This window comes from Neophocaena asiaeorientalis, unplaced genomic scaffold (assembly GCF_003031525.2).
Source record: "Neophocaena asiaeorientalis asiaeorientalis breed wild unplaced genomic scaffold, Neophocaena_asiaeorientalis_V1.1 scaffold357, whole genome shotgun sequence".
NCBI classification, from domain to species: domain Eukaryota; kingdom Metazoa; phylum Chordata; class Mammalia; order Artiodactyla; family Phocoenidae; genus Neophocaena; species Neophocaena asiaeorientalis.
In genome coordinates, this window is record NW_020173270.1 from 572,258 (window position 1) to 589,823 (window position 17,566).

The following is a 17,566-nucleotide window of genomic DNA, read 5'->3' on the forward strand; positions in this document are numbered from 1 at the left end:
ATCCTTTATTATATAATAAACTCGTAGGCATGAGTAAGTGTTTCCCTGAGTTCTGTGAACTGTTTTAGCAAATTATCAAACCTGAGGAGAGGTCGTGGAAACCCCTTCTTCTTTTTTTTTTGCGGTACGCGGGCCTCTCACTGTTGTGGCCTCTCCCGTTGCGAAGCACAGGCTCTGGACGCGTAGGCTCAGCGGTCACAGCTCACGGGCCCAGCCGCTCCGTGGCATGTGGGATCTTCCCAGACCAGGGCACGAACCCGTGTCCCCTGCATTGGCAGGCAGACTCCCAACCACTGTGCCACCAGGGAAGCCCGAAACCCCTTCTTCAGCCACTGAGTCAGAAGTACCAGGGGCAGCCTGGGACTTGCAGTTGCCATCTGAAGTGGGGACAACCTTGTGGGACTGAGCCCTGAACCTGTGGGATCTGGGATGTGAGTATTTTTTCCTAGTAAGTTTTTGACTTTCGCCACAAAGAAGTTTATTTTATGGATTTATCAGAGTTTGATCTTCTGGCTTTAGAGCCATACTTAGGAAGGCTTTTCCTAAGAAAAGCTTAGAAAGCGACAATCCCATGGTTTCCTCAAATAACTGTATGATTTCCTTTTTTCCTCTAAGTAGCTTGTGTGTGTGTGATAAAATACACATAACATAAAACTTAACATCTTCACCATTTTTAAGCTGCCAGTTCAGTGGCACTAAGTACATGCACATTGTTGTCCAACCATCACCACCATTCATCCTCGGGTCCCTTTTCACCTTGCAAAAGGGCAACTCTGTCCCCATTAAACACTAACTCCTCATCCCCCTCCCCCCTCCCCTGGAAACCTCTAATCTACATTCTGTCTCTATGACTCTGATTACGCTAGGGACCTCATCTAAATGCTATCATACCGTATTTTTCCTTTTGTGACCAGTTTCTTTCACTCAGCATATCTTCAGGTTTCATCCATGGTGTAGCAGGTGTCAGAATGTCCTTCCTTTTTAAGGCTGAATGGTACTCCATTGTATGGATGGACCACGTACATCTGAGGATGGACACAAGGGTTGTTTTTACCTTTTGGCTATTGTGACTGGTGCTGCAATGGACATGGTTGGATGAATATCTGTTGGATTCCCTGCTATCAGTTCTTTTGGATACACACCTAGGAGTGGAATTGCTGGCTCATACAGTAATTCTACACTTAGCTTTCTGAGGAATCACCAAAAACAGCAGCTGCATCATTTTACATTCCCACCAACAGTGCATTTTGTTGGGTTGCATTTTCTCCACACCCTTGTCAACACTTGTTATTTTCGAGTGTTTTTTAAATTGTAGCCACCAAAACAAGTGTGAATGCACACATCTTTTAACCCAGCAATTCTACTTTGGGGAATTTAAACTCTTCCAAACTTGCTTTTGTTAGTTCATGACATAACCTGGCTATCCTTCCATGTCGTGCATATAATTCTCGCCCTCTTGTTGATGACTGTGCTATTTCCTAAGAAGGATGGACCTGGGGTTAACTACTGTTTCCTCCTGGACATTTACACTGATTTCAATTTTTAGACACTGCCACACTGCAACAAATATACACTTTATGGGACTACTCCAAGAAATACAATCCTTAAAACCTACTTCCAAAAACCCAGCTTTCACTCCTTAATTTGCTAAGCACCCCTGAAAGACTGGAGTCTGTGGGCTGTCTTCTTTCAGACCGTGCTTACAAGAGAGCTCCCGTACAGTCGGTACGTCTCTGCAAACTCTTCCCCCAAGTAATAGAGCTTTGGTGCCTGGACCCAAATTTCTGCTGAACGTTTTGGAAAAGGGAATAGAGGTAGTTTCACGCTCATCTTTAATTCCAAACTGTGATTTCCCAGAGACCCTATGCCTGGGCAGTACTGAGCAGGCAGCAGGTGACCTCATCCGGTGAAAAATGAAAGACCAGCCAGCTACTCGGCTGCTGTTCCCTTGACCCACTCCCAGTTTCGTCTGATGTTCCACATTTCACTATGCAAAATTTAAGAGATGCAAAACCATGAAGACTCACACAACAGACATCCACATACCCACCCCCCAAGCTTTTCCAAGAGAGCTCAAGTCTCCAGCCCGCCCCTCCCCAAAGGCCAGAGACAGTGGTTGTCTGTCATGAATCACACCAGTGTTTAGTATGCCCTGACTCCATGTATATCACCACAGAGAATTGGGTTTTGCTGGCTTTTAGATTTGTTTTTTTTTTTTTTTGCTCTTATTTAAAAATTGAAGTACAGTTGATTTACAATGTTTCAGGTATACATCAAAGTGATTCGGTTATATGTATATATCAATATCTTATTTTCCGGGGCGTGACTGTAGCCGGTACAGTGTCTTTGGTTTCCACGCCATTGATCCTTGTCAGCAGGGAGGCACCTGTTGACACATATATGGGTTTGCTGAGCCCTCTCTGTCTTTCTACACGTGTTTTTGTCAATATCCTGTAATTTTCTAAAGTCAACCATGTCCTATGCAAACAGGGAGTTTTATTTCTCCTTCCCTCCAGGGAGGAGCCTTAGACGCCCAGAGGTTAGGACAGGATGGACGGGGTCCGTGGCCCGTGGGGTCTCCAGGCCAGGGTGGCTGCTGTGCTGGGGCCAGGGTTCAAGGGCGGGCGGGAGCAGGAGGCAGGAGAGGGCCGGCTGAGCAGGGTCCGGGCCCTGGGGGTGCCGCCCCTCATCCCTGCCCCTGGGGAGTGAAGGCCTGGGCTGTCGCTGCCTGTCCCGTCCCTGTGGGTCGGGGGCTGCACAGGGGGAGGGCCGTGGGCACAGAACCGGCCGAGGCCACAGTCATTTCCAATTCTGTCCTGTTTCCTGTCCTATGGGGCCCCACCTGACACCCTGACTGCGGGGCAGAAGCTGACAGCGAGTGGTGAGTTCATGTCCCCGGTCCCCAGCCACCTCGACCGCTGGGACTGGTCAGGGGCGCCTGGCACGGAGGGTCCACCCAGTCCCGTTGGCTTGGGCTCCGGCCCTTCCTGTCATGAGGACGGAAGGCAGGGGTGATGGATGGGAAAGTCTGCTGATTCCTGCCCTTCTGGACAGTCCTGGAGCCCGTGCCCCCGCCCCTCAGTCTGTAACCCCAGCCACTCCTAGACGGAGTTGGGGGGCAAATCTGGGGAGCACCCATCTGCTCCAGCTCCTCTGGGTGCAGAGGAGGAGTGGGACGCCCCCCACCCCACCCCAGGCACGCACAGGCCTCCTCGGGAGCCAGAGCTGGAGGGGGACACCTGCGCCAGGTGACGTGGTGGAACCAGGCCGACAGCACAGGGAGGCTGGTGTGGTGCCCACGCAGGGCCTTATTCACGTTGCTCTGCTTTAGTGGGGTCTTAGTTCTGAGAAGTTACAGACCCCCGAGGGCCCTCCTTGCAGCAACTTGACCACATGCCCAGCCTGCCGACCCCTCACCACGACCGGGTGTGGGGGGGGAGTCAGAGACCACACGGGGTGCCGTGCCCTGAGGACGTGCGCGACCTGAGTCGGTGACATGGAGGAGCCCCGAGAAGATGTCGTGCCAGCTGTTTTGGGACTTAGAGGAGCTGATTCGAAAGTTCACATGCAGAGTAACTAAGTGAGAACTGCTGGGAAAACCCTGTAAACGCGTGGAAGAGGGACTAGGCACGCCAGCTACAAGACACAGATAAAGGTTACACTAATGCTCCCGTAATTACCAAAAGCCTTTCCAAGTCAGACAAAATCCTGGATTCCACTTTAAAAACTGGCTGATTCAACCACATGAAAATCAAGTATCTGCATAGGGGAAAATCCCTAATCAAACTCAAAGAAACTATGAAACTGGGGGAAATATTTACAGTTCTAATGCCCTTAATGGGTGAGGACTTTCTACAAATCAATTTCTTACAAGGCAAAAATATGAGAAATGATAAGGGAGACTTCACAAAAAAAAGGAAGGAATGATAAAATATGCTTGTTCACCTCGCTCCTAAGAGATGTGCACATTGGCACCAAATCAATGTCACCGTGTCCGTCTCACCTCAGCAGCGAGGTCACAGCTATGAGGGAAGGTCGAGGGATCTCAGAGGGTTCTGGTTGGGAGTCATCAGGTACCATGAACACACTGTTAAAGCTAAGAGCATGGAGGTGACAGACAGCATCCTCTACAGGTGGGAAGAGCATGAGCTTGGAGCCCTCCATTGGCCCTTGTGCATTTGCCAGATCAGAAAAACATCAGAAACTCATGAGTTCCATGAGTAAGGAACTTTAATAAAAGCATGATGGAAAGCAGCGACAAGTACAACCGTATCTAAATGTAAAACTGTCATTCTGCAAAAGACACAGTTAAGAGAATGAAAAAGCTACAGACTGGGAGAAAAGATTTGCTAATCGTATACCTAATGAAAGACTCGTTTAGAATAAGAAGCAAAGTGCTGGCGAGGACGTGGAGCAACAGGAACTCCCATCCAGCACCGGTGGGGATGCATATGGCGCAGCCACCGTGGGAGACAGCTTGACCGTTTCTTACAAAACCGCACACATGTGCTCACCATGTGCTCAGCAATCATGCTCCTTCGGATTTACCCAAAGGACTTGAAAACATACATCCACGTAAAGCCTGCGTGCAACCTTCACTGCTCTTCTCATGACCGTTAACAACTGGAAGCAACCAAGATGATCTTCAAAGAGGGAACGGAAAGACCGCGGGATTCCATGAAACGGACTACGATTCAGGGGCACAAGGGAACCAGCTATTGATTCACTCAAAGCACGGGTGAGTCTTAGACTTGTTTTGCTAAGTGAAAGAATCCAGACCCACGTATGACTCCATTCACAGGACGTTCTGGAAAAGGCGCAACCCCGGGAGGATAAGGAGCAGTGGCTGCCGGGGCTGCGAGGCTGGGGGCTGATGCTGGAGCGCGGGTGCGGCGGCCCCACCCTTGTGTGAAAACCCACGGGCCGTGCATCCCAGAGACTGAGCTGTTCTGTGTGCAAACTGAAAAAATAAAGAAAATCAAAGCTCATCACATGGTACACCTGGGATCTATGCGTTTCCTTACATGTACACTTTACCCCTGAAAAATGTTTCACACTGAGGTGTCCTGAAGAGTTCACTGCTTTTTTGCCTTATTTCTTAAACACACCTGTTTTGTCATGAGAGTTTGTCAGACAATATGAAACCAAGAGCATTAGCATGAAACAAGCACCCCTGTGTGCCCTTCCCCAGGCAGCAAGCCCATTCCACGTGCTGGCAGCCTACTCCGTGTATGACACCGTGAGTAGCCCTGCGCCCAGGCCCTGCCCCTTCCAGGGGGTTCTACGCGATGGTAAGGATGCAGGCGCACAGGGTCACAGAGATGATGTAGGGGGCTCCCCAATCTTAGACTGAGTAGAAAGGCTGGGGTGCAGACTCCACGTTTCAGGACAGAAACAGCACCTAATTCCTGGGTTGATGAGACCTGCACTTGACGGGGCTGCCAGGTGCTCACCGCAGCAGAAAGGTTTTTTAACAATTAGCTCGAGGCCTAACAAGCATTGCTGTTGTCATGAAACTTGAGTTTTGATCCTGAAGATGCCACATTATTAATCGAAATCTTAGCAGGGATGAACGTTTCCAGTAACCCAGACTCCTGTGGGGCCCCAAGGGAGGTAGCCCCCACCCCATCTGCTCTTTCCAGAACATTCCCTCAAGGAACATCAGCTCCATGTCTGGCCTGCCGGTCCACAGCCCAGGACAGCCCTCAGGATTGGCTGTTGCCACGGCAATGGAATTCCCTCCCAAACCTCCCAGTGAACCATGAGGCCACAGGCAAGTGGCCCGCGGACATCAGCTTTCAGCCAGAAGGCTGGGTCCCTTCCCCTGCAGCGCCTGGCCGGACCACCCCCAGGGCCGTACGACAGGCCTGGCCCTGCAACCCCACTGAGGCCCCCTGCTGAAGACAGTGCTGCCAGGCCCAGGACGCTCCTCCTGCCCTGTGGCACCTGCAGCCAGCGCCCCTCCCAGGGCAGTGACCAGCACGGCCACAGCGGAGCCAGGGCGGCGCCCCAAGAGCTGCCCCAAGGCCGCGCACGTGCCTACAACCCCCTGACGTCTGTGTCCCCAGAGAAGCTGGACACACAGGGGCCTCCAGAAGACAAGGTGACTGTGAGCACAGTGACCCCGAGGCCCCGGGAAGCCAGCGACGCGCCCCGCTGCTTCACGCTGGCCTTCCCGCGGTACGGTGCCCCCCTTGCACGGCACAAGGCCCTGACCCTGAAGGGCTTGGCCTGGCCTGCATTTGGGCCCCGGGAGGGCAGGCGCGCCATGAGCACCCTGCCAGCCAGAATGGTACCTAAAGGGGCCACCCGGGCCAGTCCAGAATTCTGGCCCAAGGCCAGGCGGGCCCTCTCAGAGCCGCACATGACCATCTGGGGCCTAGACATGCCCCACAAGGACGCTTCGGTGACCTGAGGTGGCTCTGGGAGCAACAGGCCACCTCCACCGAGGGGGTGGCAGGGGCAGGTGGGCCGACCGCACCCCCATACACATAAGGAGGCAGGGCTGGCCACGACCCCGAGGCCCCGGGAAGCCAGCGACGTGCCCCACTGCTTCACGCTGGCCTTCCCGCGGTACGGTGCCCCCCTTGCACGGCACAAGGCCCTGACCCTGAAGGGCTTGGCCTGGCCTGCATTTGGGCCCCGGGAGGGCAGGCGCGCCATAAGCACCCCGCCAGCCAGAATGGTACCTAAAGGGGCCACCCGGGCCAGTCCAGAATTCTGGCCCAAGGCCAGGCAGGCCCTCTCAGAGCCGCACATGACCAGCTGGGGCCTAGACATGCCCCACAAGGACACTTCGGTGACCTGAGGTGGCTCTGGGAGCAACAGGCCACCTCCACCGAGGGGGTGGCAGGGGCAGGTGGGCCGACCGCACCCCCATACACCTAAGGAGGCAGGGCTGGCCCGATGGCAGAGCCCACGCAGCCATCTGGGCCCCACGAGGCAGAGCAGAGGGCACTCTGGGCGGGCTGGACCCAACAGGCTGCACCCTTGCCTTTGCCAAAGTCGGTTACTGCCTTTCAGGGTCCCCAAAACTCAGGAGATACGACCCCAGCCGGAGTCCAAATGAGCTCCCCGCCCCCAGAGCCCTTCCCTATGAAAGCCTCCCTCCCAGAGGAAGGGACACCCTTTGTCTTAGTTTCCCCCTTTGCTGGTTGAAGGTGAATAGTTTCATGTGTTACGTGCTAGACTGGCCCATTCTTGCAGCACCCAGGGGGTCTCTGCAGGACGCACCCAGGGCCCCCAGAGACAGAGGGGCCACCAGCAGGACCAAGCTGAGGTTCCCACATGCCTCCTGGGGGGCCACATGCACAACGGCCTCCTGGACTCAGCCGAACACCAGGGTCAAGCCCATCAGGTACTCTACAGTGACTCAGCACGTGCCCAGTGAGCCACTATGGGGCTGAGGAGAGTGATAGCCGGGGGGCCAGCGGCATCAGTTCACGACAGTCTGTGCAAGGTGTCCCCGCAGACCCATGGTCCCTCCGTCACCTACCTGGGCGGGCCGGAGCGTCCTTCCCTGCATCCTCCCTGCTGGTGCCTCTTCCACGCCTGTCGCCTGTGCCTCAGTCAGGAGAGCAGGCCCTGCAGCTCAGGCAGCCCAGGCCACGCCCATGGGGCGGGCGGGCCCAGCTTGCTCGCCTTGTGCTGCCGGCTCTTGTGCTCCAGCTTGTAGAAGGCATCCTCCACGCCCTGGCAAGAGGGGGCCAGCTCGTTGGGGAGACCACTGCCTTGGCCTCAAGTGGAACCCCAGCCCCTTCCTCACCCCGCCCTGCAAACGTGGAGCTGGGCCCTGCCCGTCTTGATCCCCAGGGCCACCCTGTTGGGAGGCTTGTCCTCAGCAACTCCCCCATGGCCTCCTGGGGGGTTGGGCCGATTGGGACCTCCTTGCTGCTCTGGGGGTACAGGGGTTGGGGCCCCAGGGTCACCGCTCCAGCCTGGTCAGGGCAGCTCTCTCTGGGGACCTCCACATCCCCTGGGAGCTGTGTTGGCCCAGACCCGGACACTGGCCTCCCTCGCTGTCCTGACGTCCAGGGAGACTTACAGCGTGAGGGGCTGCTGGGCAACAGGGGTCCCAGAGGGTCCCAGAGGGTCCTGGAGCTGAAGCCAGAGCCAGAGCGGCTGCCCTGCGTCGAGGGAGAGGGGGCAGTGAGAGCTGCCCCTGGGCGGGGCGGGGGGTAGCTCCGGCTCACCTGGCACTTCTTGGCCGAAGTCTCCATGTAGGGGATGCCATAGCTGCGGGCCAGGTCCTGGGCCTGCCAACACTCCACGGTACACGTGGCCAGGTCACACTTGTTCCCCAACAGCACCCTGGGCATGTCGTCCGATTCCTTCAACCACTCAATCTGCTCCCTGCAAGGGGGAAGGTGTGAGTTGGCCGGTGGGCTGTGGGCTCGGCTGCACCCGGGACACGCAGAGAGCGGACGGGAGGCCCCCAAGGGTTGCCAGGCAGCTCACCTGTTCTGGCGGATGTCCTCGAAGGATCTGGCCCTTGAAGGACTTGGCGTCGTTGACGGCAAACAGAGGAAGCCCTCCCAGGTGCACGTGTACTGGGCCCGCACGGCGCTGTACTCCTCCCGGCCCACCGTGTCCAGCATGCCCAGCAGGTGGACCACTTGCTTCCGGTGGGAGTCCTGGGGAGGACACTGCTTAGAGACAGCCGGCCCTCTAGGGATGGGACCCTCCCTCGCTCCTCTCATGCCCAATGAGAGGACCAATGACAAGGAGACCCCTCCTGCAGTGTGGGTGGGAGACAAGCCCGTGTCAGGAGCTGGGCTGTGGACGGGAGCCGGGCTGGCTCACCTCTATGGTGGGAAAGTACTCATCCACAGAGTGGTTCTGGATGAGCTGGATGGTCAGGGCACTCTTCCCCACGCCTCTGGCACCCACCACCGTGAGCTCATACTCCGTCATCAGTCCTCGAGGGACCGCAGCACAAGGCACTGCAGTGGTCTCCTGTCCCGTCCGCCAAGGAAGCCTCACACACCACGGCCAGACCACGCAGGGCACACCCAGAGTTCCCTGCGCCAGCATGCCCAGGCCTGGCCTGCCCTCTGTGCCCAGACAGGTAGCAGGGGCCCCAGCCAGAAGGGTGGCCCAGACGCTCATCTGTGGCACCCCCAGCCCAGAGGTGGGGGCGGGGGGGGGGGGGCGGTCCTGCCTCCAGCTGCACTTAATGACTGTGTGAGAGAAGCAGGGAGCCGGCCCCCTCAAACACAGGGCAGACAGCTGAGAGCATCTCCCAAGCAAGCACCTGAATTAGAAGCTGCTGGGTAGGCAAAAGGCCTGAACTGGAGGTGCCGCGGGCTGAGGGTACCAGTGTCCCCACGAGAACAGGCCTTGCCACAGTGGAGGGCACAGCAGTGTGCCGGGACTGGCAAGTGGCAGCTGACAAGCAGCTCCAGCCACCCCCCACCTGGCATGCTGGTGCATCTGACAAGTATTCACCGAGTGCCTGCTGCACACCAGGTGCTGCTCCAGGCAGAGGGTGACAGGCAGACAGAAAGAATCCCTGCCCTGGCAGGATGGGGCTCTGCTCCACGGAAAAGATCTACATAAAGGGGAAATAAAGGGAAACCCACGAGGCCCCAATGCCAGAAGAAGTTTGGAAAACATAAGGCAGGTGAGGAGGTGGGCAGGCGGGGGCCAGAGCTCCAGGAAGCAGAAGGTGATCACAGGAAAAGACTCAAAGGAGGTGTGGGGACAGGGGACACGTAAGAAAGGAAAAGGGCCTGGGGCCAACGCTCCTAGCTGGGGTGTCCCCATTTTGTGATGCTTAAAGAAGGGGGTCCCTTGCAGGGTCAGTGGGCAGTGACTTTCTAAACTCCAGGTTCACCTGGTGTGTGTGATGGCCATGCAGGGCCCGAGCTCTTCGCAGGGGTCCATGGGGCTCTGGCGGGTGGGAGACCTGCCTTGCCCCATGGTCACGGGCGGGCCTCCTCTCGGGGGCACCCAGCACACTTGTGGGGTCCCGGAAGACAGGGCCAGGGACACACAGCCAGAGGGGCTGGCCTGGTGAGGCAGAGCGGAGCACCTCTGCCCGTGTCTCACCTGCGCCCCCGTGTGCCTGGCGAGGACAGTAGGCACCTCGCCCGGCCCGGCTCCTGCAGCCCCTGAGGACATCTAGAGGCCAACTCCTGGACTGGCCTGGAAAGCTGAAGTGATTCAAGCTACTTAAGAATGAAAAGAGAAAGAGAGAACTGGAAAACGTTCCTGTTATAGCCAAGCGTCCTTTTGTTCTGAGAGAGAAGCGAACCCAGGCTCCCGGCTCTGTGGTCCTCCGTTTACTGAGCACTTCCCGGGGCGGCTCTGCGGGGCTGCAGGTGAAGCTGGGGAGCTGTGCTCCCTTCCCAGGGGCAGGCAGGAAGGACGTGGAGTCAGAGCTGCAATCCTCCTCACTCAGCCCCACTGCACACCGCGAGGGCCTGCTAGGTACCAAGTGCGTTGTGGTGGTCTCTGATTTTGCTAACACCCCGAGCAGACTATGCTCCTGTTTACAGAAAAAGAATCTGAGGTGTGGAGAGGGCACTTCACCTATCCCAGGTCAGTCTCAAAGTTCTTGGTAGAGCTTGGGAGTTACCTAACAACTGTGATACCTCAGGCTGTGAAGCCCAGTGAAAAAAGGCTTATTTCGGTCTAATGCTCCTTGCTAACTCCGGCAGTGCTAAACATGACATGGCATGCCGGTCTGCTCTCCCCAACTCCTAGACCAAGGAGGCTCTGAATTAGCGTTAGCTCACAATCAACAGGTGAGAGGGAGGCCCCCGATTTTGTGAAAACGCAGGGAGAGAACAGTGCAAATAATTTATTTCCGTCACTCCGCGTTTGAGGCTCACTTGCACCAACTGCACAATCCCGGGCCAACAGTCTGCCGGGGCTCAGAGCCCGATCGGGACCCAGGCTGGTCTCGGTTTCATCTCGCGACTTCCGACGGCACCAGCGGGTCGACCTGGCTCAGAGCGAGCTGGTCCTTCTTCTCCTTCTGCGAGACCTGCTCCTCCCACAGCGCCTGGTCCACCTGATCGTCGGTGAGCACCACGGGCTTGAACTTCTCGTCGAAGAGCCGCTCGTTGGCCTCCGAGTGCAGCTGGTGGGGCCCGACGACGCGCAAATGTGCCGGCAGGTGCAGAAACTCGTCGTCGTTGATGTCGCAGTCGCGCATCCGGGTCCCCAGCACCCACCAGCGGCCCACGAAGCCCACATCCAGGATCCGGTCCGGGAAGTCGACCATCCTTCTGCAAGACCTGCTCCTCCCACAGCGCCTGGTCCACCTGATCGTCGGTGAGCACCACGGGCTTGAACTTCTCGTCGAAGAGCCGCTCGTTGGCCTCCGAGTGCAGCTGGTGGGGCCCGACGACGCGCAAATGTGCCGGCAGGTGCAGAAACTCGTCGTCGTTGATGTCGCAGTCGCGCATCCGGGTCCCCAGCACCCACCAGCGGCCCACGAAGCCCACATCCAGGATCCGGTCCGGGAAGTCGACCCAGCGGGGCTGCAGGTAGCGGCAGCGAGCCTGGTAGAGGCTGGCCTGGGCGTCGAAGGGCGCCTCGTACATCAGCGAGCAGAGACCCAGGCTCACGTGGCGCAGGCAGCCGCGACCCCGCAGCCAGAGCAGCCGTTGCACGAACGCCAGAGAAGGGCGATGAGGGCGGTGCGGCCGCTGCGGCCGCCCACCCCGCCGCCTCCCGCCGCTACTCACCCAACCGTGCCCACACGCCGGGCTTTGCGGCCGCAGGGTCACCGGTCTCTCCGCGGCTTCGGGGCCAAAATCTCTTCAGAACGGCCGCCGCCATTGTCTTCCGGCTTTGCGTCCTCACTCCGAAGAGAAACGCCAGGTAGGCGAAGCAGAAGGCCCGGGGAGTCTCTTCTGCGCAAGCGTCAACACTGCCGGATGTGGATTCCCATCGGAAGAGGGTAGAATACGGACCGATGCCGGATGTTCCTGTCAGATCGGAGTACGGTCGTCTGAGGCTGGCAGGCGGGTTGCGCAGGCGCAGAGAGCCCGGGCCCCGCCGGTTGAGGTAGCCGAAGGTGAGGGGGCCGTGGGTGCACCTGTGGGGCAGGAGCGGCGAGTTCACGCCCCGGTGGGTGCGGTTAGCCGCCAGACCGGGCTCGGGGCTGAGGCTAGCCTCCAGGAGGGGCCCCGAGAGAGGTCGGGGGCGGGCCTGATGGGCCTCTGTCCTCAGAGCGGGATGCGGTGACGGCCCTGAGCGACCATGGCAGCGGCAGACGAGCTAGCCTTCCACGGTGAGTGCATCCGCGACCGGGCCCGATTCCTGCCCCCTCCGCTGGCCTGAACCTCCCATCCAGGTTCCAACTCAGATCTAACCCGAACCCCAGTCAGCTGTGAACCCCGGCCCAGGCATGAAACCCATCCCTAACTCGAATCCCGCTCCCGCCCTAAACTCAGGCCTCAAACCCGAGCCTCTACCTCATTTCAGGATCAGCCCTCAATTGCGGGCCCCTGTTAGAAGGGAGGGGACACACCTCTTTCCCACTCACCAGAGTTGAGGAAGACGTGCCCTGAATTGGGGGTGAACACCCAGGTGGTTACGGTTAGCGTTGGCCCCCAGATGAGCAGTGGGCAAAACCAGATTGTTTTGTTTGTTTTTGATAAATCTATTTATTTATGGCTAGGTTGGGTCTTCGTTGCTGTGCGCGGGCTTTCTCTAGTTGCGGCGAGCGGGGGCTACTCTTCGGTGCAGGGCGCAGGCCTCTCATTGCGGCGGCTTCTCTTGTTGCGGAGCACGGGCTCTAGGCGCGTGGGCTTCAGTAGTTGGGGCGTATGGGCTCAGTGGTTGTGGCTCGCGGGCTCTAGAGCGCAGGCTCAGTGGTTGTGGCGCACAGGCATAGTTGCTCCGCGGCACGTGGGATCTCCCCATACCAGGGATCGAACCATGTCCCCTGCATTGTCAGGCGGATTCTTAACCACTGCGCCACCAGGGACGCCCCGAAACCGAATTGTCTTGACTCCCAAATATGCCTGTGTCCCGTACGCCTTCTTGACAGAGTTCGAGGAAGCTACTAATCTGCTGGCCCAGACCCCAAATGAGGCCACCACCAGAGGTGATCAGCTGGTTCCCCAGCAGCACGTGGCTGTGGCCATGGACTCAGGTGGCAGCTACGGAGCTGGGAACGAGGTGGAGGAGAGTGACAAGACCGCGGTGAGTCCCCTAAGTCCCCGTGCCCTGCCCCTTGTCCCAACCACCCACCCCTGCCACCCCCCAAGCGCTGAAAGCCTTCACTGTGCAGCTCCTACAGGAGGAGAAGCAGCAGCCTGGTTTCTGGACCTTTAGCTACTATCAGAGCTTCTTTGACGTGGACACCTCACAGGTCAGGCCGGGAAAGCTGGTGGGATGGGACTTGGAGTCACGCTTGGGGTTCAGCCACTAGTCACTGAGCACTTCTTGTGCACCAGGCCCTGGGCAAGTGCTGGCAATATGCACCTGGGAGAACAAGAGCTCCTACCCAGGCTGGTAGGTGTGACTGTGTGTGCTGCAAGGATGTGGCGTGACCAGGACTCTTGGGAACATGGGGGACGCAAGTGATATGGTGGGTTAGGGAAGGGCCCACTGGAGGAGGTGAGGAATTTGCTGAGACTTAAGAGGAGAAGGTAGACCTAGCCAGGAAGAGTGGAGGGAAGCATAAGTATGTTCCAGGCACAGGGAACGGCACATGCGGAGGACCAAAGGTGAGAGAAAGCACACACTACTGCAGAGGCTACCTGTCATTCAGGCTGGAGAGTGAGGTGGGGGACTGGCGGAGAGAAGCCAGATCACCAAGGGCCTCGTGAGCTATGTTAAGGAGTCTGGGTTTTATCCTAAGGGTGCTGGGGAGTCATGGAAGGGTTTAGAGCAGGAGAGGCTTGAGTAGCATGGAACATGGATCGGAGGCCCCAGGCCAGGGTGGGACATGGTAATAAACCAGGGCTGCGGAGTAGGGAACACGTTGGGAGAGATGGGGGAAGGAGAACACCCAGGACTAGGACTTGTTGACGACTGTTAATGGGGTGGGGGGAGAGAGCCAAAAGGGGAGTCCGGGGCAGCCAAGCTGGAGGCGGAGGAAGCAAAGAAGAAGATGGCAGGCCCTGAAGCGTCCTTCAGAGTGGTGGGACACTGGGATACTGAGTGAGGGCTGCCCGGGGAAGGGGCGGGCTCCAGCCCATAAGAAGACAGGAGCCCCTGAGGAGCTTGACCCCTTTCCTCCTGGGTGGTGAAGAGCCCCAGGCGGGCTTCCATCCTAGGCCCCGGCCTTGCCCCCCAGGTCCTGGACCGGATCAAAGGCTCGCTGCTGCCCCGGCCCGGCCACAACTTTGTACGGCACCATCTGCGGAATCGGCCAGACCTGTATGGTGAGTGAGGTTGTGCATTCAGTTCATTCGATTGTTCATTGGGCAAATGTGGACTGAGTGCCAGGCCTCAGTATACAGCTGAGAACAAAGCAGAATCACTCATGGAGAGCGTGAAACTTACACTCTGTTCAGGGAGATAGAGCCAAATGAGGCTGCAGAGGGCGTTGGGGCTAGGGAGAGAAGCACAGGGTTTAGAGGATGGGAATTGTGATTTCGCACGGGCTGGTCAGGGAAGACCCCTCTGAGGAGGGTGAGAGAATGAGCCTGGTTGGTGTCAGTGCGGGGTGTGGGGAGGCCCCGGGGAAGAACATTACAGAAGTGGGATGTGGTGGAAACAGGCCTGCACTGCAGGGCAGCACTGTCATTGGACTGGAGTGAGCTGCCAGGAGGCCACAGAGGTGACAGGACAGATTACACAGGCCTCCTATGCTGTGGTGAGAAGGGATCTTCGTTAAGTGTCCTTAGGTGCTCTGGGCCCGGGGCGGGGGTGGAGTGGGGGGGAGGGCAGAAGCTGGGAGACCAGGGAGGAGGCGACTGCTGAGGTCCAGCGTGGGATGATGGGCCTGGCCTGGGGTGGAGAGCACCGGGTGTTGGATTCTGGCATACGTCAAAGATGAAGCCAACACGTCAGATGTGGGGTGGAAGGAGAGGAGATAAGGAGGCTCCAGAGTTTTTGGCTGGACTACCAGAAAGCGGGAGTTGCTATTTACTGATGCGGAAAGGCGTGCGACTCGAGGGGAAAGGGTGTGTGTGGTGGGGTGGAGTGGGAACGTTGAATAGGAGCTGCAGGTTCAGGGCAGAGGCCCAGACTTGAGACATTTGGGAGTCATTGGCATAGAGGTGGCATAAGGCCCTGAGGCTGAACGAGATCACACAAGGGGTGAATGAATGCAGAGAAGAGGTTTGAAGACTGGGCCCCGGGCCGGCTCCCCACTGTTAAAGAGCTCAGGGAGTCAGAAAGGTTGAGGAGCTGCCAGTGAGATGAGACAAAAGCAAAAACGTAAAGTCCTGGGAACCACATGGAGAGTGTTTCCAGAAGGAGGGCGTCAGCTATGTCAAAGGCCATCGATGAGTGCTGGGTGCCAGCACTGGATTCAGCTGCCAGTTTGTTGCTGGTGTGACGCCGGGTCGATGAATCGGGTCGATGGGGGGTGGAGGGGGGTGGAGGCAGCCCGGAGCTTGGGAAGAGGCTGGGACAAGATGGGACAAGTCACCTGTCCTGGGAGGTCCCACCCTGGGACCCTGAGCATGCCCCGCCCGCAGGCCCCTTCTGGATCTGTGCCACACTGGCCTTCGTCTTGGCCGTCACCGGCAACCTGACCCTGGTGCTGGCCCAGAGGAGGGACCCCTCCATCCACTACAGCCCCCAGTTCCACAAAGGTAAGCAAAGTGGGCAAGGCCTGGTACCGGGCGGGGCGGGGGGGGAGGCGGTGCTGCGGCCCAGGGGCAATTACCTGCCTTGCCCGCAGTGACCGTGGCCGGCACCGCCATCTACTGCTACGCGTGGCTCGTGCCGCTGGCACTGTGGGGCTTCCTGCAGTGGCGCAAGGGTGTCCGGGAGCGCATGGGGCCTTACACCTTCCTGGAGACGGTGTGCGTCTATGGCTACTCCCTCTTTGTCTTCATCCCCACTGTGGTGAGTGGGGCTCAGGGATGGGTGGGCCCCCGGCACCACGGGGACAACCTGGTAGCAGCTGCCTGTGTCATCCCCAGGTCCTGTGGCTCATCCCTGTCCCATGGCTGCAGTGGCTCTCTGGGGCCCTGGCCCTGGCCCTGTCAGCCACGGGCCTGGTGTTCACCCTCTGGCCTGTCGTCCGTGAGGACACTCGGTTGGCGGCTGTGCTGCTGCTCTCCGTGGTGGTGCTGCTCCACGCCCTCCTGGCCACGGGCTGTAAGGTACCGGGCTGGGGTGGGCACAGGCTGGACCTGGGGAGGGGGGGGTTGGCTTGCTGGCTCTGATGCTGACCCAGGGCTCTCTCGGTTCAGTTTTACTTCTTCCAGCCGCTACCTCTGGAGCCCGCGGCACCTCCCCACCAGGCCACATCTCAGCCCCCAACCGTACTATTGTCACCGCCCCCGCCAAGGTCCGCAGCAGCCTAGGAAGACTGGAGCCCGCAGGTGAGGAACTGTTTCCAGCTGTGGCTGAGGGGGTCTCCGGCCCCCATCCCAAGATTAGAAGTCATGGGGCCACTCCTAGGAGTTTCTCTCTTTCAGGCCCAACGTAAGGGGGTGCCTCTGCCTGCCCTGCCCCCCAGACGGTGACTGAAGGCTCCCCTGAGACCTCGAGATGATTTTGCTACTTTCCAGACTTTTCTTACAAAGCAAACACTTTTATTTTCTATGCAAAGGTGATTCAAAGAATTTATATAAAGGCGGGAGAGGGGCAGAGCAGGGAGCTTCCAGGGCAGCCATTGCCCCACAGGCCACCTGCCAGGATGGGCGGGCAGCACAGGGGGCCACCCCAGCCTCGGCTGTGCCTGCTCTTCCTGGGGGGCCCCGTTAGTGGGCCTTGGGCCTAGCCTGAGCTCCACCACATCCGAGTTTGGGGGTGTTAGAAACGGGGAGCAGAAGTAGAAGAAAACTGCCTGTGCTGAAACATACATTTCCTTGTTTATTAGGTTTTTTTTTTTCTTCTTTTTTTTGGAGGTCCCTGCAAGGCCCCTTCCCAGGCTGGGGAGGGACCAAAATGCCATCATAGTAGTAGGGACTGGAGCATCTACAAATACTGAAGGGGATACACAGGCCTAACGTTAGCTACAAGGAAAAAGGATGCCTTCCACGACAGACCCTTGAGGTTTCTGTGTCTGCTCAAGCGGCTGACAGTGACCCTTCCCCCCAGGGCCCACGAGGCCACCTGTTCTAGCTCTTGGTGTGGGTGTGGGACCTGCAGGGGCTCAGGGACAGGACAGCAGCAAGTGGCAGGGGCCGAGGACGGAGGGCCTTCCCGACAGCCGGGTGGGTTGTACATTCAAGTGTGAGGTGAACCCTTTGGTGGGAGGGGGCCGAGGGGCTCCAGAGGCCCGGCCCCGCCCCATCCTGAAGACTCGGCAGGGCTGCCCCTCGCCACTGAGCCTCTGAGTCGGAGAGAGGGGCTGCTGGCTCGGCCCGGCCGGCCTGATGTCTCGGAGGGTCTGTGGATTGACACTGGTTCTTTTCGTAAAAAAATAAAATTAAAAAAAGCAGCATGTCACGCCCATTGTGACCAAGGCCTGGTAGTT

The 17,566-nt window shown here is 58.2% G+C and overlaps 2 protein-coding genes and 1 pseudogene across 4 annotated transcripts; 1 reads left to right on the forward strand and 2 right to left on the reverse strand.

The window, feature by feature from the left end:
• Nucleotides 1-274: 274 nt before the first annotated feature.
• On the reverse strand, nucleotides 275-10,649 carry LOC112400251 (GTPase HRas-like; annotated as a pseudogene).
• Nucleotides 10,650-10,789: 140 nt separating this feature from the next.
• TIMM29 (translocase of inner mitochondrial membrane 29) lies at nucleotides 10,790-11,799 on the reverse strand. The gene is made up of 3 exons (XM_024746001.1): nucleotides 11,697-11,799; nucleotides 11,271-11,641; nucleotides 10,790-11,017 (listed from the first exon to the last, which is right to left on the reverse strand). Exons 1-3 carry the CDS (start codon nucleotides 11,788-11,790, stop codon nucleotides 10,913-10,915), a joined length of 570 nt encoding a protein of 189 aa, XP_024601769.1. The 5' UTR covers nucleotides 11,791-11,799; the 3' UTR covers nucleotides 10,790-10,912.
• Nucleotides 11,800-11,941: 142 nt separating this feature from the next.
• Nucleotides 11,942-17,533, forward strand: YIPF2 (Yip1 domain family member 2). 3 transcript variants are annotated; one of them, XM_024745836.1, is made up of 10 exons: nucleotides 11,942-12,028; nucleotides 12,184-12,244; nucleotides 13,007-13,161; nucleotides 13,250-13,330; nucleotides 14,261-14,348; nucleotides 15,612-15,728; nucleotides 15,818-15,984; nucleotides 16,062-16,244; nucleotides 16,335-16,466; nucleotides 16,563-17,533. In XM_024745836.1, the coding sequence occupies exons 2-9, from the start codon at nucleotides 12,214-12,216 to the stop codon at nucleotides 16,446-16,448; spliced, it is 936 nt and encodes a 311-aa protein (XP_024601604.1). In that variant the 5' UTR covers nucleotides 11,942-12,028; nucleotides 12,184-12,213; the 3' UTR covers nucleotides 16,449-16,466; nucleotides 16,563-17,533. The 3 variants fall into 3 exon arrangements, with proteins under 3 accessions (XP_024601604.1, XP_024601605.1, XP_024601606.1); XM_024745838.1 differs by having other exon boundaries at nucleotides 12,001-12,018; XM_024745837.1 differs by having other exon boundaries at nucleotides 11,964-12,244; nucleotides 16,546-17,533.
• The last annotated feature ends 33 nt before the right edge of the window (nucleotides 17,534-17,566 follow it).

What these genes read in the sequence shown, in the direction of transcription:
- TIMM29 (XM_024746001.1), bottom strand. Translation starts at nt 11,790, where the DNA reads ATGGCGGCGGCCGTTCTGAAGAGATTTTGGCCCCGAAGCCGCGGAGAG. An exon ending in CGGCGTGTGGGCACGGTTGG is followed by an intron (nt 11,642 to 11,696) that starts GTGAGTAGCGGC and finishes CGCACCGCCCTC; the next exon opens with ATCGCCCTTCTCTGGCGTTC. An exon ending in TGGTGCTCACCGACGATCAG is followed by an intron (nt 11,018 to 11,270) that starts GTGGACCAGGCG and finishes ACCGACGATCAG; the next exon opens with GTGGACCAGGCGCTGTGGGA.
- YIPF2 (XM_024745836.1), top strand. Translation starts at nt 12,214, where the DNA reads ATGGCAGCGGCAGACGAGCTAGCCTTCCACG. An exon ending in TTGACGTGGACACCTCACAG is followed by an intron (nt 13,331 to 14,260) that starts GTCAGGCCGGGA and finishes CTTGCCCCCCAG; the next exon opens with GTCCTGGACCGGATCAAAGG. An exon ending in CAGCCCCCAGTTCCACAAAG is followed by an intron (nt 15,729 to 15,817) that starts GTAAGCAAAGTG and finishes CCTTGCCCGCAG; the next exon opens with TGACCGTGGCCGGCACCGCC.